At 37.7% G+C, this 26,022-nt stretch overlaps 1 protein-coding gene across 1 annotated transcript in view; it reads left to right on the top strand.

The window, feature by feature from the left end:
- FAR1 (fatty acyl-CoA reductase 1) overlaps nt 1-26,022 on the top strand; it is a 39,499-nt gene that overhangs the window by 533 nt on the left and 12,944 nt on the right. Inside the window, exons 2-9 of the mRNA XM_054826829.1 lie at nt 10,747-10,941; nt 14,772-14,947; nt 16,968-17,147; nt 19,963-20,140; nt 21,185-21,229; nt 21,339-21,457; nt 21,944-22,011; nt 23,565-23,736. Of these exons, the coding sequence (XP_054682804.1) occupies nt 10,753-10,941; nt 14,772-14,947; nt 16,968-17,147; nt 19,963-20,140; nt 21,185-21,229; nt 21,339-21,457; nt 21,944-22,011; nt 23,565-23,736 (1,127 nt within the window). The 5' untranslated portion in view covers nt 10,747-10,752. The remainder of the gene's footprint in view (nt 1-10,746; nt 10,942-14,771; nt 14,948-16,967; nt 17,148-19,962; nt 20,141-21,184; nt 21,230-21,338; nt 21,458-21,943; nt 22,012-23,564; nt 23,737-26,022) is intronic.

Raw genomic sequence — 26,022 nt, 5'->3', positions numbered from 1 at the left:
CCCGCGCTCTTCCTCGCCCGCCCACCTCTCCGTCTGCTCTGCCCTCCTGTCGCTGGATGGGCCTCTTGAGAGCAGCGGCGCGCTGGCTCTTCCTGCGAGGCAGCTCCGGGTTCCCCCAGTTCCGTCCGTACTGCCACAATAGTTCCTCTTTCTCGGAGCTCGTGTAGTTGCGGGTAGTGCAAAGAATAGTCTTACAGGAAAAGGTCTCAAGTTTCTCTCCCGCTTAGAAGAACGTATGTGGAAGAGAACCGAAATGGTCCATTTCTTCAAACATGGGTTCCAGTAAAATGGGCCCGTGCATCAGGAGATAGTAGATCGAGAGTTGTGATAGTTCTTGGTGTGTGCAGCAGCCCCAGACTCTGGGTAGAGGCTCGTAGTCCTTGTGGAGCAATAGCCACGTGGGTCTGCAGACTTTCTTGAGTGAAGTTTAAAGTTTGGGTAATTGCAGACATATACTGGTTGGTAGCAAACTTATAATTGAAACCAGCTTGAATCCCATGGAAATAGAAACCTTTAATTTTGTTTAACCTACTTCACATCTTTAGCAACTGAAAGTTTTTGATATTTTAATAACTGTTTCAATAATAATTAAACTAGAAGTGGAGTATGTATGAGTTTTACTATCTGTGACAGCCATCAATACAGTAGCAGGCTAGAATTTCTTGACTGACCCCCAACTTCCCCAATTTGTGTATCACGTCTGTGCTTCGTAGCTGAGATAGATAATCTCCAAATTGCTGACATAATGGTATTAGGCATATATTTCTAGAATCTCTACTCTTCAGCTTTTCTATCCTGTTTTTGTACCCTCCCCTCAAGTATAGATGGCTTAAAAATTAGCACTTTCTCCACCTGAAATCTCCCACAACTGGGCATGAAAGATTGACCTTGCACTTGTGTGGTTTTTTTTTTTTTCTCCTAGCTGCTGCAGAACTATAAATTAATATGCAAATCTATGTCAGTAACTCTTTACTGCAAGTACTTTGTCTTTATTTACCTTATGCTGGACTGCAGGTCTAACAAAGCTTTATTAGAGACAATAATTTTAACAGTAAAAGCACAGTGGGGCATTTGTTTTCCATTAAGCATGACAGGCTAATGTAGAGGCATGTTTTGGACATGATAAACACTTTTCCTTCCTATAGTTACAAAAAACCTTAACCTGTTGACATCTTGATCGTCCTAAGTAGCTGATACTTGTCAATAGAAAGTTAGCATTGAAGCAAAACTATAACTTTTATAATAGTAAAGGATTTCTCCTCATTCAATACTTAGTGTTCCTCAGACTTTGAAAATGTACAGGATATCTACTAGCCAGATGTGAGCAGAGGTTAACAATAAGAGTGAGTTGTATAGTGTAGCTCCTGACAGTATGCTATGATTCTGCTTAAGAGAGTCATCTTTTAAAGTTGGAGTAATAGATGTCTTGAAATACCTGTATTAACATTTCTCCTGCAAATGGAGAATCAGTACATCCGTATAACCTCTTAGGAGCTAAGAGGCCAAACTGAATCACCTCCTGACTACTATAAAGCAAAGGGTCCTTTGTCATCTTCCTGTTTGAGTTTTAGCTCTTGTAGGAACTCATAGTTCCTCACAAGCTCCATGCTTCCAGTGCTTGAAAGGGATATATAACAAACTAAAATGGTTATGCAGCCATTTGGAAAGCTTAAGCAAGTGCTAAAAAATGTACTAGATGTTGTTGAAGACACAGCTGTATTGTTGCAGTGATTTCAGATTTGGTTAGCTTCTCCAGCCAGAAATTGTATGTTTGATTTGTGTACATATTTGGGGTTTTGTCACAAAATATTCAGTGTTTGAGGAGGGTCTGTGTTCAGTACAGTATGCTTGTTACTTGTCTGCAGGAAGCAGAGCTGCTGGGTAACTTAAAGCAAACAAAAACTTATGAAAAGGAACTAATATCACCAAAACTTGTACTTGGTTAGTTTGGTACTTTGTAGGTGGAGGACTTAGCTCATGTAATCCTTTAATGGCTGGGCATGGTTAGTACCTTCATGTACTTCCATAGTGTTTCTCCCTGTTGCTAATTTTGAGCCTTGCAGCAATCAGGCATTATTATAGTCCTCCAGCTATGCTTTGTTTTGCCTCAATGCTTTTAAAGTTTGGAAGTTGGCAAACAGTCCTAACAAATATTAGTCTCTCTGAATAGACTAGGTATTCCTATTTAATTTTTTTTTTCTGACTGTTTCCAACCTGGGGTTTATAGTGAGGCCCTTTTTATAAAACTCTTCTTTGCTTTTGTTAAGCTTTTTCTAAACTTTCTGAAAGAGTGTGTGACTCCATTGATGTACCCTATTACTTTCTTCCTTTAAGTGTGGGTAGAAAGACTATGCTTAGCAGATCTTGCTTAAGCTGCTATTTGGTGTTGGTAGCTATATATTCACTACATCATGCCAGCCTTTCCATGTCACTGTTCAGCTTGATGTTTGTAAATTTGTAGGGCTTCTTGTGCAAGAGGCACAATGGATAAATCCAAATAACACAGCCATTAGTGAGCCCTAAGCATCTATGAGATCAGTATCAGCCACAGAAGCAGAGTAAATACCTCTCTCCTGAAAAGGAAGACAGAGGCTTGATGTGTCCTGTTTAAATGGTCTTTTAAACAGGACTCTTATTTGTCCTGTTTGTAGGACAGGTATGCAATCTGTTACTAGAACTTGCTTAAACTATGTATGTGTTTAAGCTATTTTTAAAGGTAAGAAAACTTCGAATTTTTGACAGGGTTTTGTTCTACATGTATTGGTAAACTTTTATTTTGGTGGTGTGGGTTTTTTTTTTTTTTAAAGAAGGTGATTTAGGCTTCAAATACAACTTGATTGAACAGTTGTCAGGTAAATGAGTTATTTTTCGGTTTCAGAATTACTGGGAATTTCTGCAGGAACATAATGGGAGAGGAAATACCTTTATTGATCTGGATTGGAAAACCATTGAATTGCACCATGTTAAGACATTCTACTGTTTGACTGTGGTTTTGCATGAAGTATTTTGAAATGGCTCACGTAAATATTAAGGAATTAAGTTCTTGGTTACAGATGTGGAGGACTTGACTGTAACTTTAATGAAGAGTTCAAAATCTTAACTTTTTACAGCTGTCTGTCAGCTTTGAATATGTTTACTATGGGTGTAGTATTTACTATTTACTGTAAAGGCACTAGAAGTCAGGATTTGGTGAAATATGATCAAGGGCATTTGAGGATTTTCTTGCAGAGGTAGAGTTAGTGAATTAGTACTAAACATTCACATGTATCTGGCAAATAATGCTTTATGGGGTTTTTTTGGTGGGGGGAGGGGAGTTGGTTTTTTTCTTCCCCCGTAAGCCTTTTTTGAGAGGAGCTGAGAGGATCAGCAAGGTTGATCCTTTTGGATTTCTTTTTCAATTGTAAAAGGTATGGGAAAGTATGGAAGGAGCCTGGAAGTCTTGGTTCCTAGGATTTCAAATTAATTGTGTAATGTCTGTTGTAAAATGTGACTCAAGCCTTCTAACTCCATAATAATATGTATAATTTAAAACGAGGGAGGAATAAGATGTGGGGTTTTTGTTCTTGATGAAGTATTCTGATTGTAAATGCTTTGTTAATAAATTTAATCATACATGCCAAGGCAATTCTAGTAAATGACTAGCTCAGATGGCTTAGTCTTGTCCTTCTGATGTTTTGAACAGTATGTAATTGCAGGTACAGTTTTTGAGTAGTTACCTTTGTCCTGTCTGATCAGTATGACAAATGTGAATCTGGGTTTTAATTACCTGTATTTGTCTCTTACCTGTGAAACTACTCGAAATGATGAGCCACTTGAATGTTGTTTGTTTCCCCTCCACCCCCTTCCCTCTACGTGTTTGTTTGGGTTTTTTTCCGAACTACTTAAGAACTGTAAACCTCCCTCCATATCCCCTCCCAGTAAAATAACAGTATCACAGTAACATCTTCAGCAATAATCCTGCTGCTGATTTTTCCTGGTGATAACCTGCACTGGATATTTAAATACTCTTATGAAGGCTAAATTGATGCCTTTGGCTTATTTTCGTAATGAAATGAATAAGAATTGAGTGATCTTGTAGCTTCAGCAGTTTATGTAGCAGTCAGCTGTGAGTGTTACTCCCCTTATTGTGTTGTATGTAGGTTCTTCAGAAAGGTTTTGTTCTCCTTTCAGGGTTAACTCAAGAGCCATGATTTATGCAACTATCTTGATAAACAGTGAGGCTTTATCTTGTAGTCCTTTTGTAACCAGAAGCACAAGTGAGATTTCTAATGTAGATTTCTAATTAACTTAGATAAAATGATCTGGAACTATGATCCTGCTCAGTGAATCTTGAATCTGCCTGCCTCTTGTTTTCCTAAAACTTGTTTGAAAGCTCTCTGGATGTATTGAACATGTTTCCACATGAACTGGAGATAGAGTATAGCAAATGTTCTTATGTGGTATGTGCTTTACCGTAATAGCTTAATTTCTGGACTGATCTATGCCTTCTGTGCAACTTGAAGAGATGAGGTTAATTATACCAAAAGAGATTTTTTTTTTTTCCTTCAACATGCACTTGAAGACTAAGCTCAAACAGAAAACAGTTCAGAAAAACATCAACTTATAACCTAATTATAAAGGGATAGTAAAGGAAAATTTTTTTTAAAAGCAAGTCTACTTTATTTGTGAACACTTTGTTATGTAAGCTTTGACTCAAGTATATTAATTACTTTACCTGGTAGGTGTTTCAATAGATAAATGATGTAAAATAGACAAATTTCTTCATTGGTAGTAGGTTAGTCTCTTTGAACATCTTCAAGATTGAAGAATATAACTAGTTTGAAATGTCTATTGTTGTTTTTCAGACCTTTTCTAGTATACTGAGTGCCAGCCACAAGTTTGCCATGTTCCACACATAGTTTTGGGTCTTCTGTTGGCATTTACACTGCAGTTGTAATGACTTAGGTATAATCTTTCAGATTGATTTAGTTTGTAGAGATCATCAATAAAGGCATGTTGGTATACATGAGGGAACTTACAATTACCCTGAATCCACTCCAGTGATTTGTCTGGTATACTACTGGGCATTAAAGGCAAAGACTAGCCATGTTAAACTGGTGAGCGCATTTTGATAGTTCTCTAAAATTTGGTTGGTCTAATTAGCTTCCAAACATGGGAATGTGTTTTCCAGCTCCTGGAGATGTGTTAATTTTCTTGACAGGTTTATCCTGCAGGGGAGTGTGGCTTACAGCTACTAAAGAAAATGACCTTGCAGAGGGTAGATAAGAATGTTGATGAAGTTTAAAACGCGGATAAGCCTGTGTTTCTGCTAGCTGTGGGAAGAATCACAAATTTTCCACGTGATAGTGAAGTTTGGAATAGGTATGCTTTAAGGTTGACTTACACCAAGAGCAGTTTACAACAGGAAATACTCTGTTCCGTTGTTTCAGTCTCTACTCATCTTTTCAAACAGTATCTGTCACAGATAAGGTTTCTCAATGGATATAACCTTGAACTGCAAAGACAAACTATCATCATTTGGAGATATGCTGGATAGGTATTATCCAAATAGGGCAGATCATTGACCCTTGTGGTTGTTGAAAATGTGGACATTCTGCTGATAGCGTTCATTGATTTACTTTTGTGGAAACAAGGCACCAAATGGAATGAGGCATGATACCATGATATGACCCAGGCTTGTCTTTCTGGCAGTAACCTTGTTTAGATGAGTTAAATATTACTTCCTTTGTTGCCTGAATCTCTCCAATATCTCTAGTTCTTAGATTTTTTTTTTTTTTTGACTTGCTATAGTGTCCTTGCAGTGTGGCAATTGAAGTGCTATATGAGGGGCTTCTGTAATGAATTTTGTCTGGTGTGGATGCATGTGTATGTAGTGTTTAAAAAAAAAAAAAAAAAAAAAAACCCCAAACAAAAAACCCCCCAACAAACTTGGTGCATTCAGCTTTATCTAGATGGACTTAATCTCCTGAATATACATAAATGTTTCTTCCACCTTACTTTTAGACCTTTTTCTGTTGTACTGCTGCTAGTACTAAGTTCAAGCTGTTGGAGGGAAAGGGGAAAATTAGTTTTTGAGGCTGTTTTGCAGAACTTTGAGGCTTGTTGCTAACACTTGAGAGGTTGGGAAATGTGTATTTTTTCTATTTCCTGTGAGTGATAATCTCAATATGATTGAATTTGGAGGGAGCATGTTGTTGACCTAATGTTCATCAGCGATAGACTAAAAACCGGACCATTTAATCTCTTAACAAGGACATACATACATATGCTTTCTAGTTATTGGATTTAGCATTTAAACATTCAGTGGAACTGCAGCAGGCTTTCCTGGTACTTGGAAAGCAAACCTTCAAGCTTCTTGATCTGTGTTTGGACAAATCTGAGAATTGATCTTTTTCCTGTTAAAAACAGAATTGTCCCTGTTTTGAGAGTCAGAGACCTCCGTTTGAAGCAATGAGTTAAATATTGCTGCTGTGGCTTTGAAGGCAAACAGAGCTACTGTTGTGTGCTCCATAATAGCACTTGCTCAGCACTGGACACTAGAATTTTTTTTACAAGATGGGGAATGTTGGCTAGGATCCTAGAGTGTGGGTTGTTTTTTGGTTTCGGTGGTGGTTTTGTTTGTTTGTTTTACTAAAGTGCTTAGGAGCTCTTAATTTATCAAAGGACAGCACCTTTCAAATAAGCAGTATCTTCAGAGTGTCACTGTTGGTTTAGCCCTGTACCTGTGCATTCAGAAGTATCCTAGCATCAGTTTTTCTGTAGCAGCTTAACAGAAGCTTCCTCTACCAAAGGCTGTTTATTCCTACAAGTCATCTGGTAATTTTGATCATCCCTGTTCTAGGGCAAGAATCCTTTACAACTGTCAGATTTCTTTTCTTGACTGTTATTATTTATTAGCTCAAAAAAAGTAGCTAAGATACAGGAATTCAGATATTCCAGATTTTCATGTGTCTTTCACACACACAAGTGTGCATTCAACAATTTTGTGTTTGATAGGAGTATCTGTGCGTTTGAAGAGGTAGCTGTTAACAAGTCATTGGATAACTGGTGAAAATATGTATTGCTGGTTAATAGCTACAATTCAGCTATTGCAAACATGCAACAAGTTGTACTTTAAAACTAGATAAAACGGTTGCTGACACTTAAGTATCAACCTTAAAATGCAAAATTTGATTTTGCTATATTGTCTTGCAAGGTAGGTATCTTTTTCTGGACATACTCCATCCTGTTATGTGTTAGAGGTCAAACGAAATTTCCACTGGTAATGACATCTATTTCTGAAATGTTTGGGGTTTTTTTTAAAACAAAATTATGATGTAGTTCTTCAGTAATTTGCTGTCATGAAGAACTTTAAAAGGTAACATATTCTACCTGTGAGAAGTCCCTTCTGAGCTTGAAGTTAGGAGTTGCCAACAGTGCTTTGCTAACTGGCATGTAGAGATGCATTCTCAGAGAAGGCAGGGAAAGGTAGGTGGAGAATGGGAACATTCTTTCCCGTTCCTGTGGCTGAGATGCCCTACTAGAAAGAAAGGTTAAAACATAGGCTACTGATTTCAGACTTTCTTCATTCACACCTAGATTCCATACATGTTTTTTTACACTTAATTCAAATTTGGTGCTTCTAGGCAGGTCCCTCACAGTCCCTGTATTTATTGCTGTAACTCTGGCATCAATGTGTACTTCTGAAAAGGTCACTAATTCTGTTTTCTAGCTGGAATCTTCTAAAGAAATGGAAGAAGAAGACAAATTTAATGTGAAAAATTGCTATAAATAAAGTCTACCAGAGGCTGGTTGTCAGAGAGCAGGGTAGAGAGAGAGGGTGTTGAGAGTTTCTTGAAGGAAACAATTCTCTCGATCCTTACATAATAATATTAAAAAATCAGACTGCAAACATAGAGATGTTGCTGCCTCTCAAGTGTCAATGTGAGTATGTATGTTTGTGGGTTTAAGTGAACCCACTTTATCGTTATACTTAATCATAGCTTTGGATCTTGGTGTTTTGTAGATCTGGTATTCTGTAAGACTTTCAGGAGAATAATATAATTATTTTTGATCTGATGTCAACCTCATACTCAAAGGAATATAGTCAGAAATAGCTGAGGCAGGAAACTTTGATCTATTCTGGCTTCTAGTTTTCTTTGCATCATATGACCCTAAATATTGTCAGTTTTTTTCAGTTAGCTAAAAAGCTGGACTGTACCAATACAGATATTTCCACTGGCAGCATGACTTTTTTCATTGTTTTAGCTTTTAGAAAGAGGTGTTGAACTGTAGCCCATGTACTGGGTGTTCCTGTGTTTACATAGCTAAAGACTGCGCCCATGTGAAGAGGTTTGCAGACTGAGGGAGCATATGGCATTATGTCACAAGTAGTAGTAAGCCTTCCTTTGAGGAAGGGCAAGTGAAATAGTGATATTAAAGTACTGTCATAGAGTCTTAAGAGGTAAAAGATGTGAATTATGGCTAGGTAGGTAAATTAGTAACAAGACTATGTAGGAACCATAACAAAACTGAAGCTTGGTGACAATTGGTGCGGTAATGGTTGCATGAGTTTTTTTCTTCTCTCTTTGAGGGAATAGAAGTCTTACCCTGTATGTGGGAGCAAGCGTGCAGATTTTTAGGAGGAAATGGAGTCGAATGGTATATGTAAAGACCAGGAAAACAAAAGCTATGGGAAGGACATACTTGAATAGTAGAGAGCCTTAACTGTGACTTCCAAGAGCCACAGTGAACACAGGCTTGTATCTTACATTGAACAGGAAAAAATGACTCATAAGCGTGCTGTATCTTGTTCCCCATACTTTATTGTAGGAGGTGTGCTTTGAAATTTGCATTAAAATCTCTTTAAGTATGTGGCAAAAGTGGTTTAATGTAAGTAACTTTTTCCTTCTGTCCACCTCATTAAGTTTCAACAACCTTCAAAGAAACAATTTTGGATGATGTACTGTGGCCAATGGAAATAGTAGCGCTCGTTCTGTTCTAAACTTGCTACTGTATCCCACCATTAGGTTTTTTGATGCTTTGCTAATAAATGCAGGAGCTAACGTTGTCAAAGAAGGGAGTCAAAGTAAGTTTTGGAGTGTTGGACAACAAAACATAAGACTTTGTACCCAGACTGCTGAAACTGGGGCTTGTGCGGGTGATAACTCATTTCTGGCAAGTAATCATTCAGAGCTTGTTCAGAGGCTTTGTCATGATATGTGAAAAGCACAGAACAATACCTTTAATGTGGCAGGTACCTGAGATGAGGACAAGTGTTCCAAAAATACTTACTTTTCAGGCAACAAGTGCAAATTAAGCCTGTTGTTGTTCACTCCTAACATACAACATCTCATGGGTATTTCCTGGTAAGTACCTGCTTGCAGTAACCTGCTAGAACTAAACATATTTAGAAGTTGCATTCCTTTATTCTTGGGTGATAGAAAGGCTCTCATCCTGTTTAGGTATTCAGTGTTGTAATTCTTACTTGCATAACAAACACTCTCCATCTGTGTTTAAGGAAACCCATTTGTGTTGGGTTTTTTAGTACCATGGTTTTATGGAATCTGTCTCTTTTGGTAGTGTTTTGGTTGTAATCATTTGTGTGTGGATCTGCTATAGGAGACTATTATTAGACTTTCACTACATTAGCTTGTTACTTTTATATGTCTAATTAGAAAGATTGGTACAACATAGTGGAAGTGTATTCATATGCTACAATCATCTACAGTAAAAGTTGTTGAAGGGTTACAGTAGAGATGTTGGTGTATCGAACTGAACAGAATGGTTTGAAGTTAGCCTGAGGCACAGGTTGACTTCTAAAGGTCACAAAGGTCATGGTCCATGGACCACATTAATGTAAAAAAAGAAAAGTATATTTGTCCTTAGAAAGTCTTTCAGTTTCCAGTATCTAAAATTAGACATAATCTCCAAATGGTTGATTAACAGAGAGGAAAGAAATAATAATTCTCATAGTTAACTTCCTAGCTTAAGCAAAACCTACAACACTTTTTTTGAGCTTTGTGCTGGATTTCAGTAACAATCCCTTGCCCTTCATTTCATTAGGAGGCATATTTGTGGCTAACTCAAATCTTTAGTTTGTGTGGGAATTCTAATCGTTTATTTGGGGGGGAGGGGTGGAACTTGATTAAAAGGTTGGAAACATGTGGAAACTCCGAGATTTTTTTGTAGTCAATGTAAAACCAGCAAGTCTCATACCAAGAAACTAACTATACCTTCTCTTTGGCCTAGCAATGTTTGTAGGAAGGCCCAGCCTAATGTTGACAGGGGACTTTGCTGACACAGGTGAAATAGCAGGGCCAGCAAATGGCAGTTGACTGGGTCCCTGTCTTCTGTCAGTGTATTTGAAGTACCTACTTGTGATTATATTTTAATGTTATGACCTTTTAATTTACATGGAGCAGCCACTTAGAGTATGAAGGACCATGCACATAGAAATAAAAATAGACTAAAGTTGAGCTATTTTACTGAACTGATTGGGTGTCTAATTCTTTAAGACAGTGTTAACAGGAGCAGCTTACAAGAAGATCTGGGATGACCATAGTGATACCGTGGGACTATTTTGGAATGTGGTGAAAAAAGACATCTTTAAGTACTGGTTATAGGTTAAAAAAAAAAAAAAGGCTTTTAGGCACTTCTTTCAGGTATGAGGTTGAAAGTTTGCATCTGTGCCTTTTATTTAGATCTTCTGCAAATCTGAACTCCTAGAAGTTCTTTAATATACTTTTGTCTTTAACTTTTGTTAAGGTCATAATGGTTTCCATCCCTGAATACTATGAAGGAAAGAACGTCCTCCTGACAGGAGCTACAGGCTTCATGGGAAAAGTGCTTCTGGAAAAGCTGCTCAGATCTTGTCCTAAAGTGAAAGCAGTGTATGTATTGGTAAGACACAAAGCAGGGCAGACACCTGAAGCACGAATAGAAGAAATTACCAGCTGTAAGGTATGTGTCATACGCTCACAAAGTACATTTCTGTCCTTCTTTGTAGTGTTCTCATTTGATTTTTTGGAACAACTTTTTGGTTTGTCTAAAGCAAAACATTGTTGTTAAATGTTTTTCATTCTAACAAATATAAAATCCAAGACCTGGTTGTGCTTCTATGGCTAGTTTTCAGCTTTTAGTGTTTAGCTAAAACCAGTATTAGAAAATTATACTGTATTTAGTTCAGGAGGAGAATGTTCAACTGTAATGCAGAATTGAGAAGTACAACAGCTGAGTTAAAACTTGTCGTGAGAATGTATAATCAAGTGCAAGAGGCAGTGTGGACTGGGAGCTGTAAGATGGAATTGAGTCCCTTTAGATCTTGAGCAAGTCACTCTTCTCCTTGTGCCTTATTTTCTTTTCTGTAACATAAGGCTTAGTACTTGCTTTTTCTTGAATGCCCTATTTGCTCTACTAGTAAGTGAGAATATGTAATCTAACAGGTTGTTTAAATAGCTTATGCTTGTGAACAGAAATGTTTGTCTTAAGAGTCTATTATGGCTTTTTGTTAGTTACACAGATTACTATAAACTTGTGACAACAAAGGAAAGGCACTGAAATTCTGTGCTGTGGAAGTATCAAAGAGACCGTAGAAAAGATTCTGTGTGCATGCTGGATGGGGTACTTTCCTCCTGAAAGGACTCATTACTTTAATATTCTGGTGAGCTGGGCTGGGCGTTCTTACTACATGCAGACCCATCCATCAGTGTTGCCCATCGTCATATACAGAGCATCCCATTTATGATGAGAAGGATGAACGGGAAGGGGAGAGATTTCTAGCATGAACTTTGCTAAAGCAGAGTTTATTTCTAACCAGGCCTTTCTCTTACAGGACAAGGGAGTTGACAGTTTAATTTTTCAGGCTTAGGAAATATGTTGACGCGCAACGTAGTCTTTACAAAGTGTGTGCTTGAAGGTGCTTAAAGGGAGTCAGTAAGAAAGTATGAATGCATTTAGACGAGGAGGGATAAGTTGTTTAAAGTAAGGCAATGAATTTCTGTGTCTCTAGTTAAGATTAGAGCAAACATGAGGATGACTGTGTCCCTAGAAAACTATTTTCTGTAACCATGTCAAAACTGCAGCTCACTACTCAAAAGCATCTGCTTGCAGTCCTGTGCAATGTTATAGAATGCAGCAGAATGAGTTACAGTGGGATTCTGTCTTAAAATCAAGTCGCAAATTCTTTCTACATAAAACCTGGAGTTCGTCACTCCCTGAAACATGGAAAAGATCTCCAGGCTAAGCTCTGAGTTGAGAAGGGAAAGTTTCTCAGTCTCCTTTTTGTATACATGATTGCCCAAATTAAAAATGGGGAATATTCATGCAGGGGGGAGAGTAGTAGTAGCACGGGCTGACTTAAATTTCAGTAAGACTTAAGCCTCAGTATAGCTTTTTGGGAAACTCATGTGTTGTAAAAGACTTAAATTTGAGTCTAAGTCTTCTGCTTATAGTCTGTTATCTCAGCAGGAGTTGGCATAATCTGATATGTTTTATGAGTCTTGGTGAGTACTTACTGCTGGAACAGGTTCACAACAGGTGATAAGTCCTAATAAGCAGGACTTAGTCCCTAGAGTGAGAACATAAAGGGATGGTGTTGCACTTCTGTGCAGAGACATAGATAGGGCCAGATATTTGTTCTGTCTTAATTGTGTGGTGGGACAAATTAGATTGAAAGGGTATTGTTTAACTGGCATTAATGTAATCAAGACTCCTCCAAAAGACTATGAAAACTTTTAATAGAATATGTTGTCTGAAGTTGCCTGGTTGTAAGGGCCCTGACAGTAATTTTTCACAACTTGGATGGGCTCATTAAATGTTCTACAGATGCTTGGACATTCCATTTCTTGAAGTGTTTAAAATCTAAATGGGTAAATGTGGTAATTAAAATAAATTGAACTGCAAATGTTGAGGTTTCTACTTCCTTTGGACTTCAGATAGCTAATTAATCTGTTAATTTGCCATATGTATTGCATGTCCTCTAGGTGTTTCTTTTTGTTCCTCTTTGTGCTGGTGTCAGTGCTAGTATGAGGTATGTAGGAGTAATATATGGCTATGGATGTGAAAAGGAGCAGAACAGATGTAACGTGCAAACTGGAAGTACCAAACCGGTTCTTTAAGTGCTTGTCCATGGGACCACTTTTCTATTATAATGCGTACCAAACATTAATATGGTTAAAAGATAGTTGCTTCAGTTCCCTGGAGGCAGGCACCATCATTCCAACTGAAAACATGGCAGGTTTATTTTCAAAATGACAGAGGGCTTCCTGCCCTTAGTTAAACACCTTTTGCTGTACTGTGTGAACTAAGAATTGCAGAGGCTTTAAATGCTGTCTTGGCAGATTTGTCCTTTAAGGTGAAGTTTCATGTTTGGGAAGTCAGTTCAAGATCTCTGTCACTGGAAATGTCCCATGTTCTCACTGCAGCATTACTACTACTTCAGGTGGCCACACAGTGAGCTGCATTACCTCACAGTTGAGCTAAAAAAATATTTACAAAAAACCCCTATTTTTTCAGCTGGACTAGCAAGCTCGTATGCCCACACAGCCATCGGGCTACTTGGTATTGCTATTGCAGGAGAAGCAACACAGAAATGAAGAAGTTAGGAGAGGGACCAATCTGTTTGGTAACAGTACAAACTTATATTCCATTAAGAGTCATGAAACTGCACCTTTAGGTGACTTAATTTATTGTTGAAAATGACTTGACTTCTCTTACTTCTGTAAGGAAATGTCATTTTAACTATTGCATTAAGTAGACCCGCATGCTTGGATGCGAAGAAAAAGTACTACTGTGGTTTTAACATGTTTTGATTTACTTGGGTTGAAGAACTTGCTAAGATACTGGCCCCTGTAAAATTAAGAAGAGAGGTCTGCTCTGGTGAAACTTTCAAGTGTGTTTTATTCTCACAGTACTAATTTGAACTCATTAGTATTCAAGTTTTCCTGAGCAAAAAAGATGCATTATCTGTGTGCATTAAGCAACATGGTTAGAACTTAGTTAATTATGAGAATATATGATGGAATATAGTATGGGTGAGATTTTTTTTTCAGTGAGAATGGTTGAACACCAATTTGAAAGGACTTGATCAGATGTTCTAACATGGTACGCAGCCTTTAATCTGCCTTTTTCTTTTAACTAGTTAGAGAAACAATTTTTTTTTTTAACCTGGAAGTTCCAGATTTTTTTTTTAACCTGGAAGTTCCTCAAAACTGGCATAATTCCAGGATAGCATTTCTTGAATCACTGCAGATTTTTAAAGCTTGATGAAAGCTTTCTAAACCTGAAAACCAGCATGACTTGTGCAAGCCCACAAGAACTTGAATAGTTATTATCAAACTTGGGAAGTGAGCAGACTTTTTTTCCCTTTCCTTCTGCTGAAATAAAAGAGATTACAGTATTTAGACTGCTACTTAAAATTTTTTTGAGTCTTGGTGTCTAATAGAGACCATTCCTTCTTTCCTCTGATATTGAAAGATCTGGTTTTAAGGATAGGGATGAATATTTTAAAAAGAAAAGTAAGTACAAATTGAAGTCTTACTGCCTTCTATACAACACATGCAATACTGCTTTCACTGTATGGGATAAAGTGTGCACAACTTCATTGCTGGATATGTTCATGGGAAGTCAGTAACATGTTGTAATATTTCTAACACTTTTCTAACTGATGATCTTGAAGTAAGGAGGTATAACTGTGTATAGGCAGAAAATGTGGGGTTTTTCTTCACTTAAATGAAACGTGTCCTGTCTTCCCTGGCTATTAGTTTGAATATTTAGTCCTGGTTTTTTGACAGCTCTTTGACAGGTTGAGAGATGAGCAGCCAGACTTCAGAGCAAAAATAATAGTAATTACAAGTGAACTTACACAGCCTGAACTGGACCTTAGTGAACCAACCAAGGAAAAACTTATAGAATGCATTAATATTATATTTCATTGTGCTGCTACAGTCAGATTCAATGAAACACTAAGGTAAGTCTGAAATTCTCTTTACTATGGTCTGGTAAACCAATGGTACTCAAAGGGAAGGGGCAATTCAGGTGTCTGCACAATCTTGCAAATACTCAGCCTTCGGGCTACTTCATGTACTCTGATGTTTGTGTGCTTGGCCAATGTATTGGGTTTGCACGGTAAGCTTTTGGTAGTGGGGGAGCTACAGGGGTGGCTTCTGTGAGAAGCAGCTAGAAGCTTCCCCTGTGTCTGATAGAGCCAATGCCAGCCGGCTCCAAGACAGAGCTGCTGCTGGCCAAGGCCAAGCTGATCTGCAAATGGTGGTAGCACCTCTGTGATAACGCATTTAAGATGAGAAAAAACACCAGGTGAAACTGCAGCCAGAGAGGAGTGAGAATATGAGAGGAACAACTCTGCAGACACCAAGGTCAGTGAAGGAGGAGGGGGAGGAGGTGCTCCAGGTGCTGGAGCAGAGATTCCCCTGCAGCCTGTGGAGAAGACCATGGTGAGGCAGGCTGTCCCCCTGCAGCCTGTGGCGGTCCATGGTGGAGCAGATATCCACCTGCAGCCCGTGGAGGATCCCATGCCAGGGCAGGCAGATGCCTGAAGGAAGCTGTGACCCCCGTGGAGAGCCCAAGCAGGAGCAGGCTCCGGCAGGACCTGTAGACCCATGGAGATAGGAGCCCATGCTGAAGCAGGTTTGCTGGCAGGACTTGTGACCCCATGGGGGACCCATGCTGGAGCAGTCTGTTCCTGAAGGACTGCACCCTGTGGAAGGGACCCATGCTGGAGCAGTTTGTGAAGAACTGCAGCCTGTGGGAAGGACTCACATTGGAAAAGTTCATGGAGGACTGTCTCTCCTGAGAGAGATCCCATGCTGTGAGAGAGACCCCACGCTGGAGCAGGGAAAGAGTGTGAGGAGTCCTCCCCCTGAGGAGGAAGGAGTGGCAGGAGGGCAGGAGGAGTAAAGCAATCTCGGAGATAAACACTTCTCAACTCAGATTTTTCAACTCAGATTTTTCTTGAGTTGTTACAAAAGTTGGCACTCCTTCTCTAAGAATGTTATACTGTATCCTGAAATGTCATAAGATAGCCCATGTTGATCACTGTTTCATGGTCTTGAAATGTTAAAGAACTGTCAACCTGACAGAAGCCCAGGGAGGGACTTTAAAACAATTTGAAAGACCAATGAAATGGGTTCTTGGAACAAAACCCAGTTTCCACTTTGGTGGGCCCAGTATGTTATTTAGCAAAATAGAAAATGTGAGCATTTTTGAGGTGCTCTGGCCTCAACTATTTCCCAACATATATGCCCAAATGGTCAGAGGAACCTTACCAATCTGAAGACTACCTAAAGCAACTTTCATCAGATATTTAACAGGAGTAACTAATGTAAAGTTCAAAATACTTGGCTTGAGGCCAAGTGGTAGGAATAAAGTCAAGAAAGCAAAATACGTGGGCTTATTTTGTAACTTTTCCTAATGTGTATTTGCTATACACTTCTATATCTTAAAATGGTGTGTACAGCTCTGATTATGAACTCCTTCCTTTGACTTTGAATATGCTAATCTCCAACTTACTAGCCCTCTGAGCCTTCTGAGTTGTTGATCTAACTCAGCTCGAACTAGGAAGTTCAGAGATGCTGTTAAAACTGACACACATCTCGTGGCAGCTAGGTGTTAACGTTGCATTATTTTCTTCACATTGTGTTAAAAATGTAGGGTTGGAATTTAGCTTGAGGAGATCAAAGGTACGCTGACTTTCCCACTCTAGTAGTGGAGCATAAGGATGACAATAAGAACAGGGTAAAACTTAGGAAAATTTTCCTGGATGTTGAGAGATGTTCTAGATTAAGACTGCAGCATGTTATTTGAAGCAGAAAGTTAGGACACTGTCTATGATGCTTTTTTGGGGAGGGTGGGGTGTTTAAGAATACTTCATATACACATCACTGAGGCATGTAGGAGTGAATTGCCTAGTTATTTCTTTTTGCTTGTTTTTGTTTTGCTTTCTGCTAATCTAATTTCTGTTTAATCAACAGAGATGCTGTTCAGTTAAACGTAACTGCCACACAACAGCTCCTCTTCTTGGCACAGCAAATGAAGAATCTGGAAGTGTTCATGCACGTTTCGACTGCCTATGCATATTGCAATCGAAAACAGATTGAGGAAATAGTTTATCCACCTCCTGTTGATCCCAAGAAACTGATAGATTCTCTCGAGTATGTGTTATGTTTTAGGAAGCTACTTCAATAATCTGTAACCATTTGCTTTCTAGTAATTAAGTACCAAAAAATGGTTAGGAACCTGAAAGAAGAAGAAATTAGCTTATGCTGTCCTTTAAGTCTGATGGTGTGGCTGATACTTCCCTCCTTTGTGAAGGAGCTGGGCTAAGGTTTTATGGTCCCTTTCAGCTGAGCTTGGTGTGGAGTAGTACTGAAGGATGGGGATGCTCATACCTATTCGTGATGCCTCCTATATGCCGAGAGTAGCAGTTTTTCAGCTGTATGATGAGCTGAATCAGGAGCTATTAAAAATAAAAAAGCTGTGCTGTTACAAGTATGCTAGCACTGGCATTGTGAAGGAAAGGGATAAAAACAAGACAGCCCCCTTTAACAGCAGCCTCCGGTACATCCACCTAAATGCCACAGCAAGATCAGTCTGAGATACTGTAGTACTAATATTTAACTGCTCTGAAACACAACTGTAGAAGTAGTTCTGTTAAGTATTCAGCATGCAAACATTAAAAATCTGTTTCTATAGCTTTTTAGTCTTGAATTGGGCATTACTGGGGGAAAAATTACTCATCCTATAGTTTATTTTCTGTGGATATTACCTGTCCTGAGGTCTTATTTAGTAGCTGTCAAACCCAGTCTGAAATGGGTAGCAAATATGGGATAAGTCAAGTGTAATGTAATAAATGATGTCATCTCTAAATCAGTCTCTCCTTTCTTCCCTGTCATACTAAATATCACCCTTTGTAAGAGAAGTATGAAACTAAAAATAATAAATTAAAATATCTTCTTTGATTTGTTGTTATAGATGGAAAAGCACCAACATTAAGAACAAATGAACTACTACTTAGAATGCATGTTGAGCCAACCTTTTTTAATAATGCTAACTTTAAGTACACTTTCAAACGAGATATTCTGAAATAGTTGTATTTTTGTTTTATCTCTTCAAACTGCTTGGTTTGGGTTTGGACGGCTGTATGTATTTTAGAATTCATGGCAATGAGGGAAGGCTTTTGTAAACTTACACAAGGGTGATGTCTCTAGCCAACAGCTGAGACACATAAATTTGCGTCGCCTTCTGGGCTTTTCTACTCCTCTTCCCAGCACAATTCATGTCATGAAGGCAGTCTGATGCATGTCAGCTTTGATTGTAAGAGAACATTGGTGAATAAAAATAAGTGTTGGCTAAATTCCATTTATGTGGCTAAGATGTTGGGGTGACTAAGGCAAATAAAATCCAAGTCCTATTTTGAAGTGGAGAGCACCAAAGTAGCAATAGTTACAAGCACACTTCTGTTGTGCTTGTGTGCTATCACTGAAGGTTGTTAAAATTTTGAATACAAACTGCTGAATGAATTGGGAAGCAAGATGAAATTGCAAGACTTCACTAAATTAAGGGAAGAAATATGGTGACCCAGTTTGCTTCAGAGGTGTAGGATTGCTTAAGGCCACAAATGTGGAGGTGATGCTCGTAATGCAGCTGGGACTCCTTTCCAGTGGCATCACTTTCTAGATCACTTAATGCTAACTGAGGAGCAGTGTACCTGTGTCCCAAAGACTAACTTGCTGTGTCTGCACTTCATGTTTGAGAACTTAGTTGATAGAAGTAAAGGAATATACTACTTGCTCTATAGTTGGTGTGTAATAAATGAATTACTTGGGGGGGAAAAAAGCAAGTAGCAGTATACTTCTTTCAATGAACACTAAAGGTGTAACCCTCGTCTTTTACTGAGAAACTTGTTTTCATTTTGGTCTGTATTCCTTTTTCTTTAAAGGAAGAAAAAAATCATGGTAACCTTAACAACAAAACAAAATATTTAATATTTAATGAAGCTCATATGGTGTACTATAGAAAGTATATTTATGGTATAGTTCCAAATCACTTTTGGAACTGGGCACATGTTCTGATGAAAGTGTTTTGTTGTTTTTTTGTGGGTTTTTTGTTCTTGGCATTTACTGTCAAATGTTTAGGTTTTATGGTTTAATTTGAAACAAAATGAGCATGAAGTCATTATAAACAGTCTTCTTTAAGCTGGTAGTAATGTCCGTAAACAAGCTAGCCTAAGTGTACTACTGCCGTAGGATTTCAAATATAACATTCTTAAGTTCCCTTTTCAGAAGGGTTCTACATATGCAGTTGCCACCTTTAAGTTTAAATAGTAGTGTATGATCAAAATGAGTAATAGGCAGGCTTTATTAAACTTGATTTTCCCCCTGGCCTCTGGCATTGGCCTTCAGTTTGAGTCAGGGGTTTTTGCTTATATTTTGATGCATAGTATTGTAGGAGGCTGTGTGGTTTTAAAGTTAAGCACAGTATAAGCTGTCAGCAGACATTTATTGCTTGATATGCAAATGCTTATGGAAATGTTTTACTTCTTTCTACTTTAAACAGCTGGAAATTGTATCTGACATGCTAACTTCAGTGGGAGTTGGTGTTAAATTCTGAAAATCAATCTGAGATTTAAAGTCTACTAGCTTAGATAGCAGGGTGTTGCAGAAACATGAAATACAGAACTGAGTTTTTAATTGTTGCCTAAATTTCTTCACAGAATTTCTTGTTCCTCAGTGCTGATGCAGCTTCTAGGGGAATGCTAATGCTTTGGTGTTGGGTTATTGGTTGGTTGGGTTTTTTGAGGGCTTTTTTTTTTTACTTGGGTGATGTTTTGAAGAAGAGATTGGATTTTAATTTTACTTTCAGAAGTGTTTTTTATTTATCTGGTTATCCTTTTTATGTATTGCTTTTGCCCCCCTCACAGAAGCAGCATGCAGTAATTTACACTTGCCTCTTATTTTGTTTCTTTAGGTGGATGGATGATGGCCTAGTAAATGATATTACTCCTAAACTAATAGGCGACAGACCTAATACTTACACATATACAAAAGCCTTAGCTGAATATATAGTACAACAAGAAGGTGCAAAATTAAACACAGCCATTATAAGACCATCTATTGTTGGTGCTAGCTGGAAGGAGCCTTTTCCTGTAAGTCATTGAGTTTTCACTTGACCACCTTGCTTGTAAACTGTAGTACATACTGACAGCCTGTTTATCTAGTGACCTTCATAGAGGAAAATCTTTTATACAATGAAGTTGTGGCTTGGTTGCTTCTGGATAACAACTCTAATACGAAAGCTGCCAAATACAGTATTCTTATGTGGGAAATTTAGGGGTAAATTATTTCTAATCATAGAATAATACACTTCTATCACAATGGGAGATACTATTTAACACGTGAAATTAATGGTTACCTTTTTACTTCATGATTCTGTGTATCTTCACCTGTTTTACCCTCTTCAAGATGCTTTGGTATGTCAGTAGCTGCAAAGAATGACTAAGAAAACTGGGGACTGCAGGACATAAAGATGTGTTTGCTCTACTTCTTTTAGTCAAACCTGTAAGCTTTGCAGGGGATAGCATAAGTTTTATTACTGTATGCTATATTGATATATAGTATATATGCTTCCTTCTGTACAGGAGACTGGTGTTGGAGTAGCTTCTCCAGTTCGAGACAGAATTTGTCTCAAGCTCTTAAAATCCATGTAATTGACTTTGCATACCTTTTGACATGTACATGTCAAACCAATAAGTATATAGTGTCTGAATACTGTCATTAAAGATGAGGAAGAATGTCTTCTGTTTGAAAAATGAAAAAACTAATAATCAATAGCAAAACTGCTTATCTGTTTTCCAGTCTAAAAATACTTGTAAACTTGAATACTTTCAACATAAACATACAGACAGTGGTCTCCAGTTTATTCACTAAGAAATAGAGAAACTAGCATCTCACTTTGAAGTACCAGTGAATCTAGGGTAGGTCTATTGTCTGAGTCATAGCAACTTTTTACATCACCAGATTTACTTATGGAAGAACTTCATTTAGAGACATGGAAATTAATATCTTTCTCCTCTTTATCCTCTTTTTCCTCCATCCCTTACACTTGTAGAAACTTCTGAAACTTTCACTTGAAACTGCTGACTTCAGCATACTCTAACCAAATCCTTTCCCTCCCCCCCTGTTCATAATAGGGATGGATTGACAACTTCAATGGACCTAGTGGTCTCTTCATTGCTGTAAGTAATGAATAAACTTAATTTTTTTTCCCCTCTCTTTGGAAGGCAACAAAGCTTCATATGTTTTACTGGTGGATCTTCTGTCTCTGTTGTTGTTTTGTTCTTTAAGGCAGGAAAAGGAATTCTTCGAACAATGAGAGCTTCCAACAATGCAGTAGCAGATCTTGTACCAGTAGATGTTGTTGTCAATACGACACTGGCTGCAGCCTGGTATTCTGGAGTTAATAGGTAAAACAGATGATAATAGAGAGCACCAAATATTTTGAAATGATATTGTGTATTTTAATGAATCAGTCTTCTGTTGAACTTCTAATCAGTATCCGGCTCTTTCCCCAAGGCAAAGTAATCTAAGGTTTTAACAGTGTTAGTCCCTCAAAGTGTAACTTCCTTATGCCAAAGAGGAAGACATCACCTACTGATACTATTGTACAAGCTGTGCCTGAAAATTCTTTCCTGGGCCTTGGTGTAATCAATACAATCTATAGTAATGTACATGATGCCTTCTCTGAAAGAAAAGAAATATGATAGTTAAAGGAGAAAAATACTGGAAGATGATATAGGAAGCAAAAAAATCTTAGCACAGGACTGATGCTTTCTGCTTATGTAAATGATGCTGTTGAGAGAAAGGATAACTTTAGATATGTCTCCTGTCTGTGTCTTTAAAAGATTGTTTGTCTTCTAACTTGTTCTTTTGTCTGTTTTTTTTCCCCCCAGACCAAGAAATGTCATGGTATATAACTGTACCACAGGTGGCACCAATCCTTTCCACTGGGGTGAAGTTGGTATGCTATGTTTCTTTTTTTCATAAGCTTTAATAGAAAAATACAGTCAAATAATAAAAGCACAGGCTATAATCAGTAGGTCACATTGCATTTTTATTGTTGAAACCAGTATAATAGCCGTACCTCTCAATTTTGCAATGTATTGTGCGTTTTTCATTATCTTCCATTGGTAATTCTCTCCCCTTGTAGCATTATCACTGTTTCATTTTGTTCTTGGTTTGTTTTTTTTTAATTCTGTTATGACTTAAACTATGGGAGATCTGATTTTTCCGTTTGCTGCTGCCATGACCTAATCTTCAGAGTGTGGGTAGTGTGCAGAGAAAACCATTGCTCAGAGGAGCAGTAGTGATGTTAGGTTTAATGCCAACTTTAGTAAATACATATCAATAAACAGCCCACAACTAGATGTTTTGTACATCTGCATAATTGAGAGGTATGATAATAGTTTTGTACTTGTGTAGCTCTTTATTGTGTTTGGCTTAAGTTAATTGTTGGTTGAGGTGGCTTTTTTAACCTTCAGGTAGCTACGTGAGAGTTCAACTATTCATGTACAGGGCAAAGTAATCTTTAAGAGAGCGTGGCCACCTATTTTCAACTCTTAGATACCCTGACTAGAATGTAACCGACATGCCAAAAGCTTTGTGATAGTTTTTATTATAAATAGCAATACAAGCTGACTGGCATGGTAAAGCTGGTTTAGATTTCAGTTTTTTAGAAATGGAGTTCTTAAGCTCAGATTATTTTTTTTTTTCTTTCACTTAAATACTTTATTTTATTTCTCTTGACTACTTTCTTCATGCTTTTTCCTTGCTTTTGCCTATTTTGTATGTATCTGTATTTATAAACCTTATCGCTTCAGCCAAACTTGGAAAATTGCTGACTTCATTTATATCCCAATTTGAAACGGGGCATTTAAACACTGTCTATAACAGCAGCAGAAGGTTACAAGAGGTGATTACAAAGATGAGGCGAATTTCAAAGTGACTTTTTAGGACACTGATCCTCCATATCTGTTATGTACAGAATTTTCTGGTGTCAGCAGGAGTTTCTCATGGAGTCCCATCCTAATCGCTTTTTTGCTAATGCTTATGGATAAGTTGTTTAAAAAATGTAATTTGAAATGCACTTCAGATGCATGCAATGTCCTCAGTCTGTTTTTAGATTATTCTTCACACAAGAGATTAGAATAGTCTTCTTCATGAAATATGGATGACTGTTTAAATAGCGTTATATGCTATATAAACTGAAATTGCTGTGAATTGTGAAGTCAACAACTTCTAAGATAGGGAAGAGGAACAGAAAGAGAGAAGCTACAATAAAATATGATTCTGAAGGTGAAGGCATAAGACCTCTTGATTATAAGAAGAACCAGTTTAACGGTATTTTAGCTTAAAAGCGTATGACTTTGGTTTAGTTTCTGTGGATTGTAGAAGAGTTAGAGTGGCTACTGAAATAACATACTGAAGTAAATATTGTACACTGTAATGTACTTTGAAAACCATTCAATTTCATATGGTTATTATCAAAGCTGTCACACAACTTTTCTTTCTCAGAATACCATGTAATTTCTACTTTCAAGAGGAATCCTCTCGAGCAGGCCTTCAGACGGCCCAATGTAAATCTAACTTCCAATCACCTTTTATATCATTACTGGATTGCTGTAAGCCATAAGGCCCCAGCATTCCTGTATGATATCTACCTCAGGATTACTGGAAGAAGCCCAAGGTAATGGTGACTAGCTCTGTCTTGTCTGTTCCTCTGGCTTTTAAAAAAAGCTATGCTTACACCATAATGTATATTGATTAATTTTTTTTCTTTCCCTGAATGCTTTGTGACTAAAACTCAGCCTTTTTTTCCTGAGAACAGGTCCTTGAATTCAAAGTGACTTTGAACTTAATAGCAAAAATGAGGATGTTTTTGTTGGATAGTTTGGGGCTTTGAGTAGTCAAGGTGAACAGAATTACAAGATCTAGCAAGTGATGTTTGTTCTTGAATAATAAATATTCAAAGTATGTTGATCCTTATTTTTTCCTACAGGATACTACATTAACTTGAATTTCAAGATAAATCCGTTAGAAGGTGCAGTAAGGCACCCTAACTTTAGCTTACAATCCAACCCCCTCTTGGGTCAATATTGGATTCTAGTCAGCCATACAATTCCTGCATTTTTGCACGATCTTTTGCTCAGATTGACAGGTCATAAACCATGGTAAGAAGGACAGGGCTAAAAGTATCTTGCTAGTAAGGTGGTGGAGACTTGTGAAGAAGACATGGCATGAGCACTAGCTGTAATTACTAACTAAGCAATAACAACCCAGTGGTGGTGTTTCTGAGATTAACGACTGGCTCAACAATGTTATCCAAGATGTGACTCGGATCAGAGTCCTAGTCAGTCATTAAACTCTAGGAAGTGGCTTGCATTAAGATTGTTGTTGCTATTATAAACTGAAAATGGAATGGGAGACGGAGTTAATAATTGCGGGTTATTCCTGTAGATGATACAACATGATCTGGTGCGTTGGTTTGTATCATCTCAACGTTCCATTCAGTTTATAATATTTACACTAGCATCTAGCTAACTTCTTAAGTGGTGAAGATGGCGTTGCTCTTAAATAGGCTAAACTAAATTACGTAGAAAGAATATAAGATGTCACTTCAATTTGTTTCAGATTTGCCAAGCCATATGATCTTAACTCATTGCATATGTTATGTTTTCAAAAGTATTTGTCTTCAGACTCTGTAAAATCTCCACTGTGGTGACAGTGTATTGACACAAGTGAGTATTCATTCATTGTCCTGTAGTCTAGGTCTGTCTTGCAAGGAGGGGAAAAGTTCTGTAACAGACTTGACACTGGATCAATAGAAAGAAGCCATTTGAGTGGTTTGTAGGAGAAAACTTCTAAACTGCATTGGGTTCTGTTGTTCTAAGCCTACTCAATAGTGTAATACTCACAGCAACAGTAGTGGCAGGAGGCTGCGCCTATATAGTAATCTTCCCACATTAAAAAGATGTAAGGTCTTTGAATCAAAAGAAGGTATTGAATGTACAAGTTCCTAGCTTTTAGGCTCTTCTGCGATTTTAAGTTATTCTTAATAAAAATTGATAGAAATTCCCTCACAGATGTGAAGACTTTATCACTCACTAAAAATAGTTGTACTATAAATGCCAACCTACTGTTGGAAAGTAGTACTGCCAGAATCTTGTCAGTGTTTAAAAGGCATCTATCCTTTTAAGTGTTTGACCAGTGGGAGTAAAAGAAGGCTGTGAATAATCATGTTATTTAGAACACTTAGCAGGCTTATATTATAACACTGGAATGTTGAATCTTGTTTTTGTTTTTCCTAGAGTTCTTACTTGATGTCCAAAGGTGGAATTTAGAACTTTATTTAGTACTAGTACAATTGGTGACGTTAATTATGTATGTTCTAGCCTGTGAAGTATTACTGATCTGAGTATTTCTAATTAGTTTAATATAACAGTGAGTGGGTGAGTTTCCTATCATGCACAAGACTTCCAGTTTGAAGGAGGGATGGGAGATTCAACTAAAACAAGCTATTGTTCAGTCACTAAGGTTACTCAAATGCACTTGAAAGAAAAGCTTTTAAGTTTGATACCCCGCCCACTTACAGGAATATAGCCTTCATTATATAGCTTTCTTCTTTTTTTTTAAAGCACTTAAAAAATGGGAGCCTGCAATAGGAGCAGTAGAAGCAAATGAATATATAGATGCAAGCAAGACATGCAGTCTTAAATGGGCTTCATGTGTTGTTTAATAGAAAAAAATTGAGACAGATCTTTACTCTTCTACTTTTTCCTAGTCTTCTGGCTCAAAGTACTTTGAAAGCTGCTTTAACAGATGGGCTGGAGATTTTCATGGTATAGGGATGTGCTACTGTTGCTGTGGTCATTCTGTCTAGTTGACAGAATGGGTTTAATAACCAGGTAGCATATGATAGAAAACTTCTAAAGCCTTAGGAACATTATTGGAGATTCTTAAACTCAATATAATG

The sequence above is a fragment of the Grus americana genome, chromosome 5, assembly GCF_028858705.1.
Source record: "Grus americana isolate bGruAme1 chromosome 5, bGruAme1.mat, whole genome shotgun sequence".
NCBI lineage: Eukaryota > Metazoa > Chordata > Aves > Gruiformes > Gruidae > Grus > Grus americana.
This window is presented reverse-complemented; position numbering and strand designations above follow the sequence as displayed.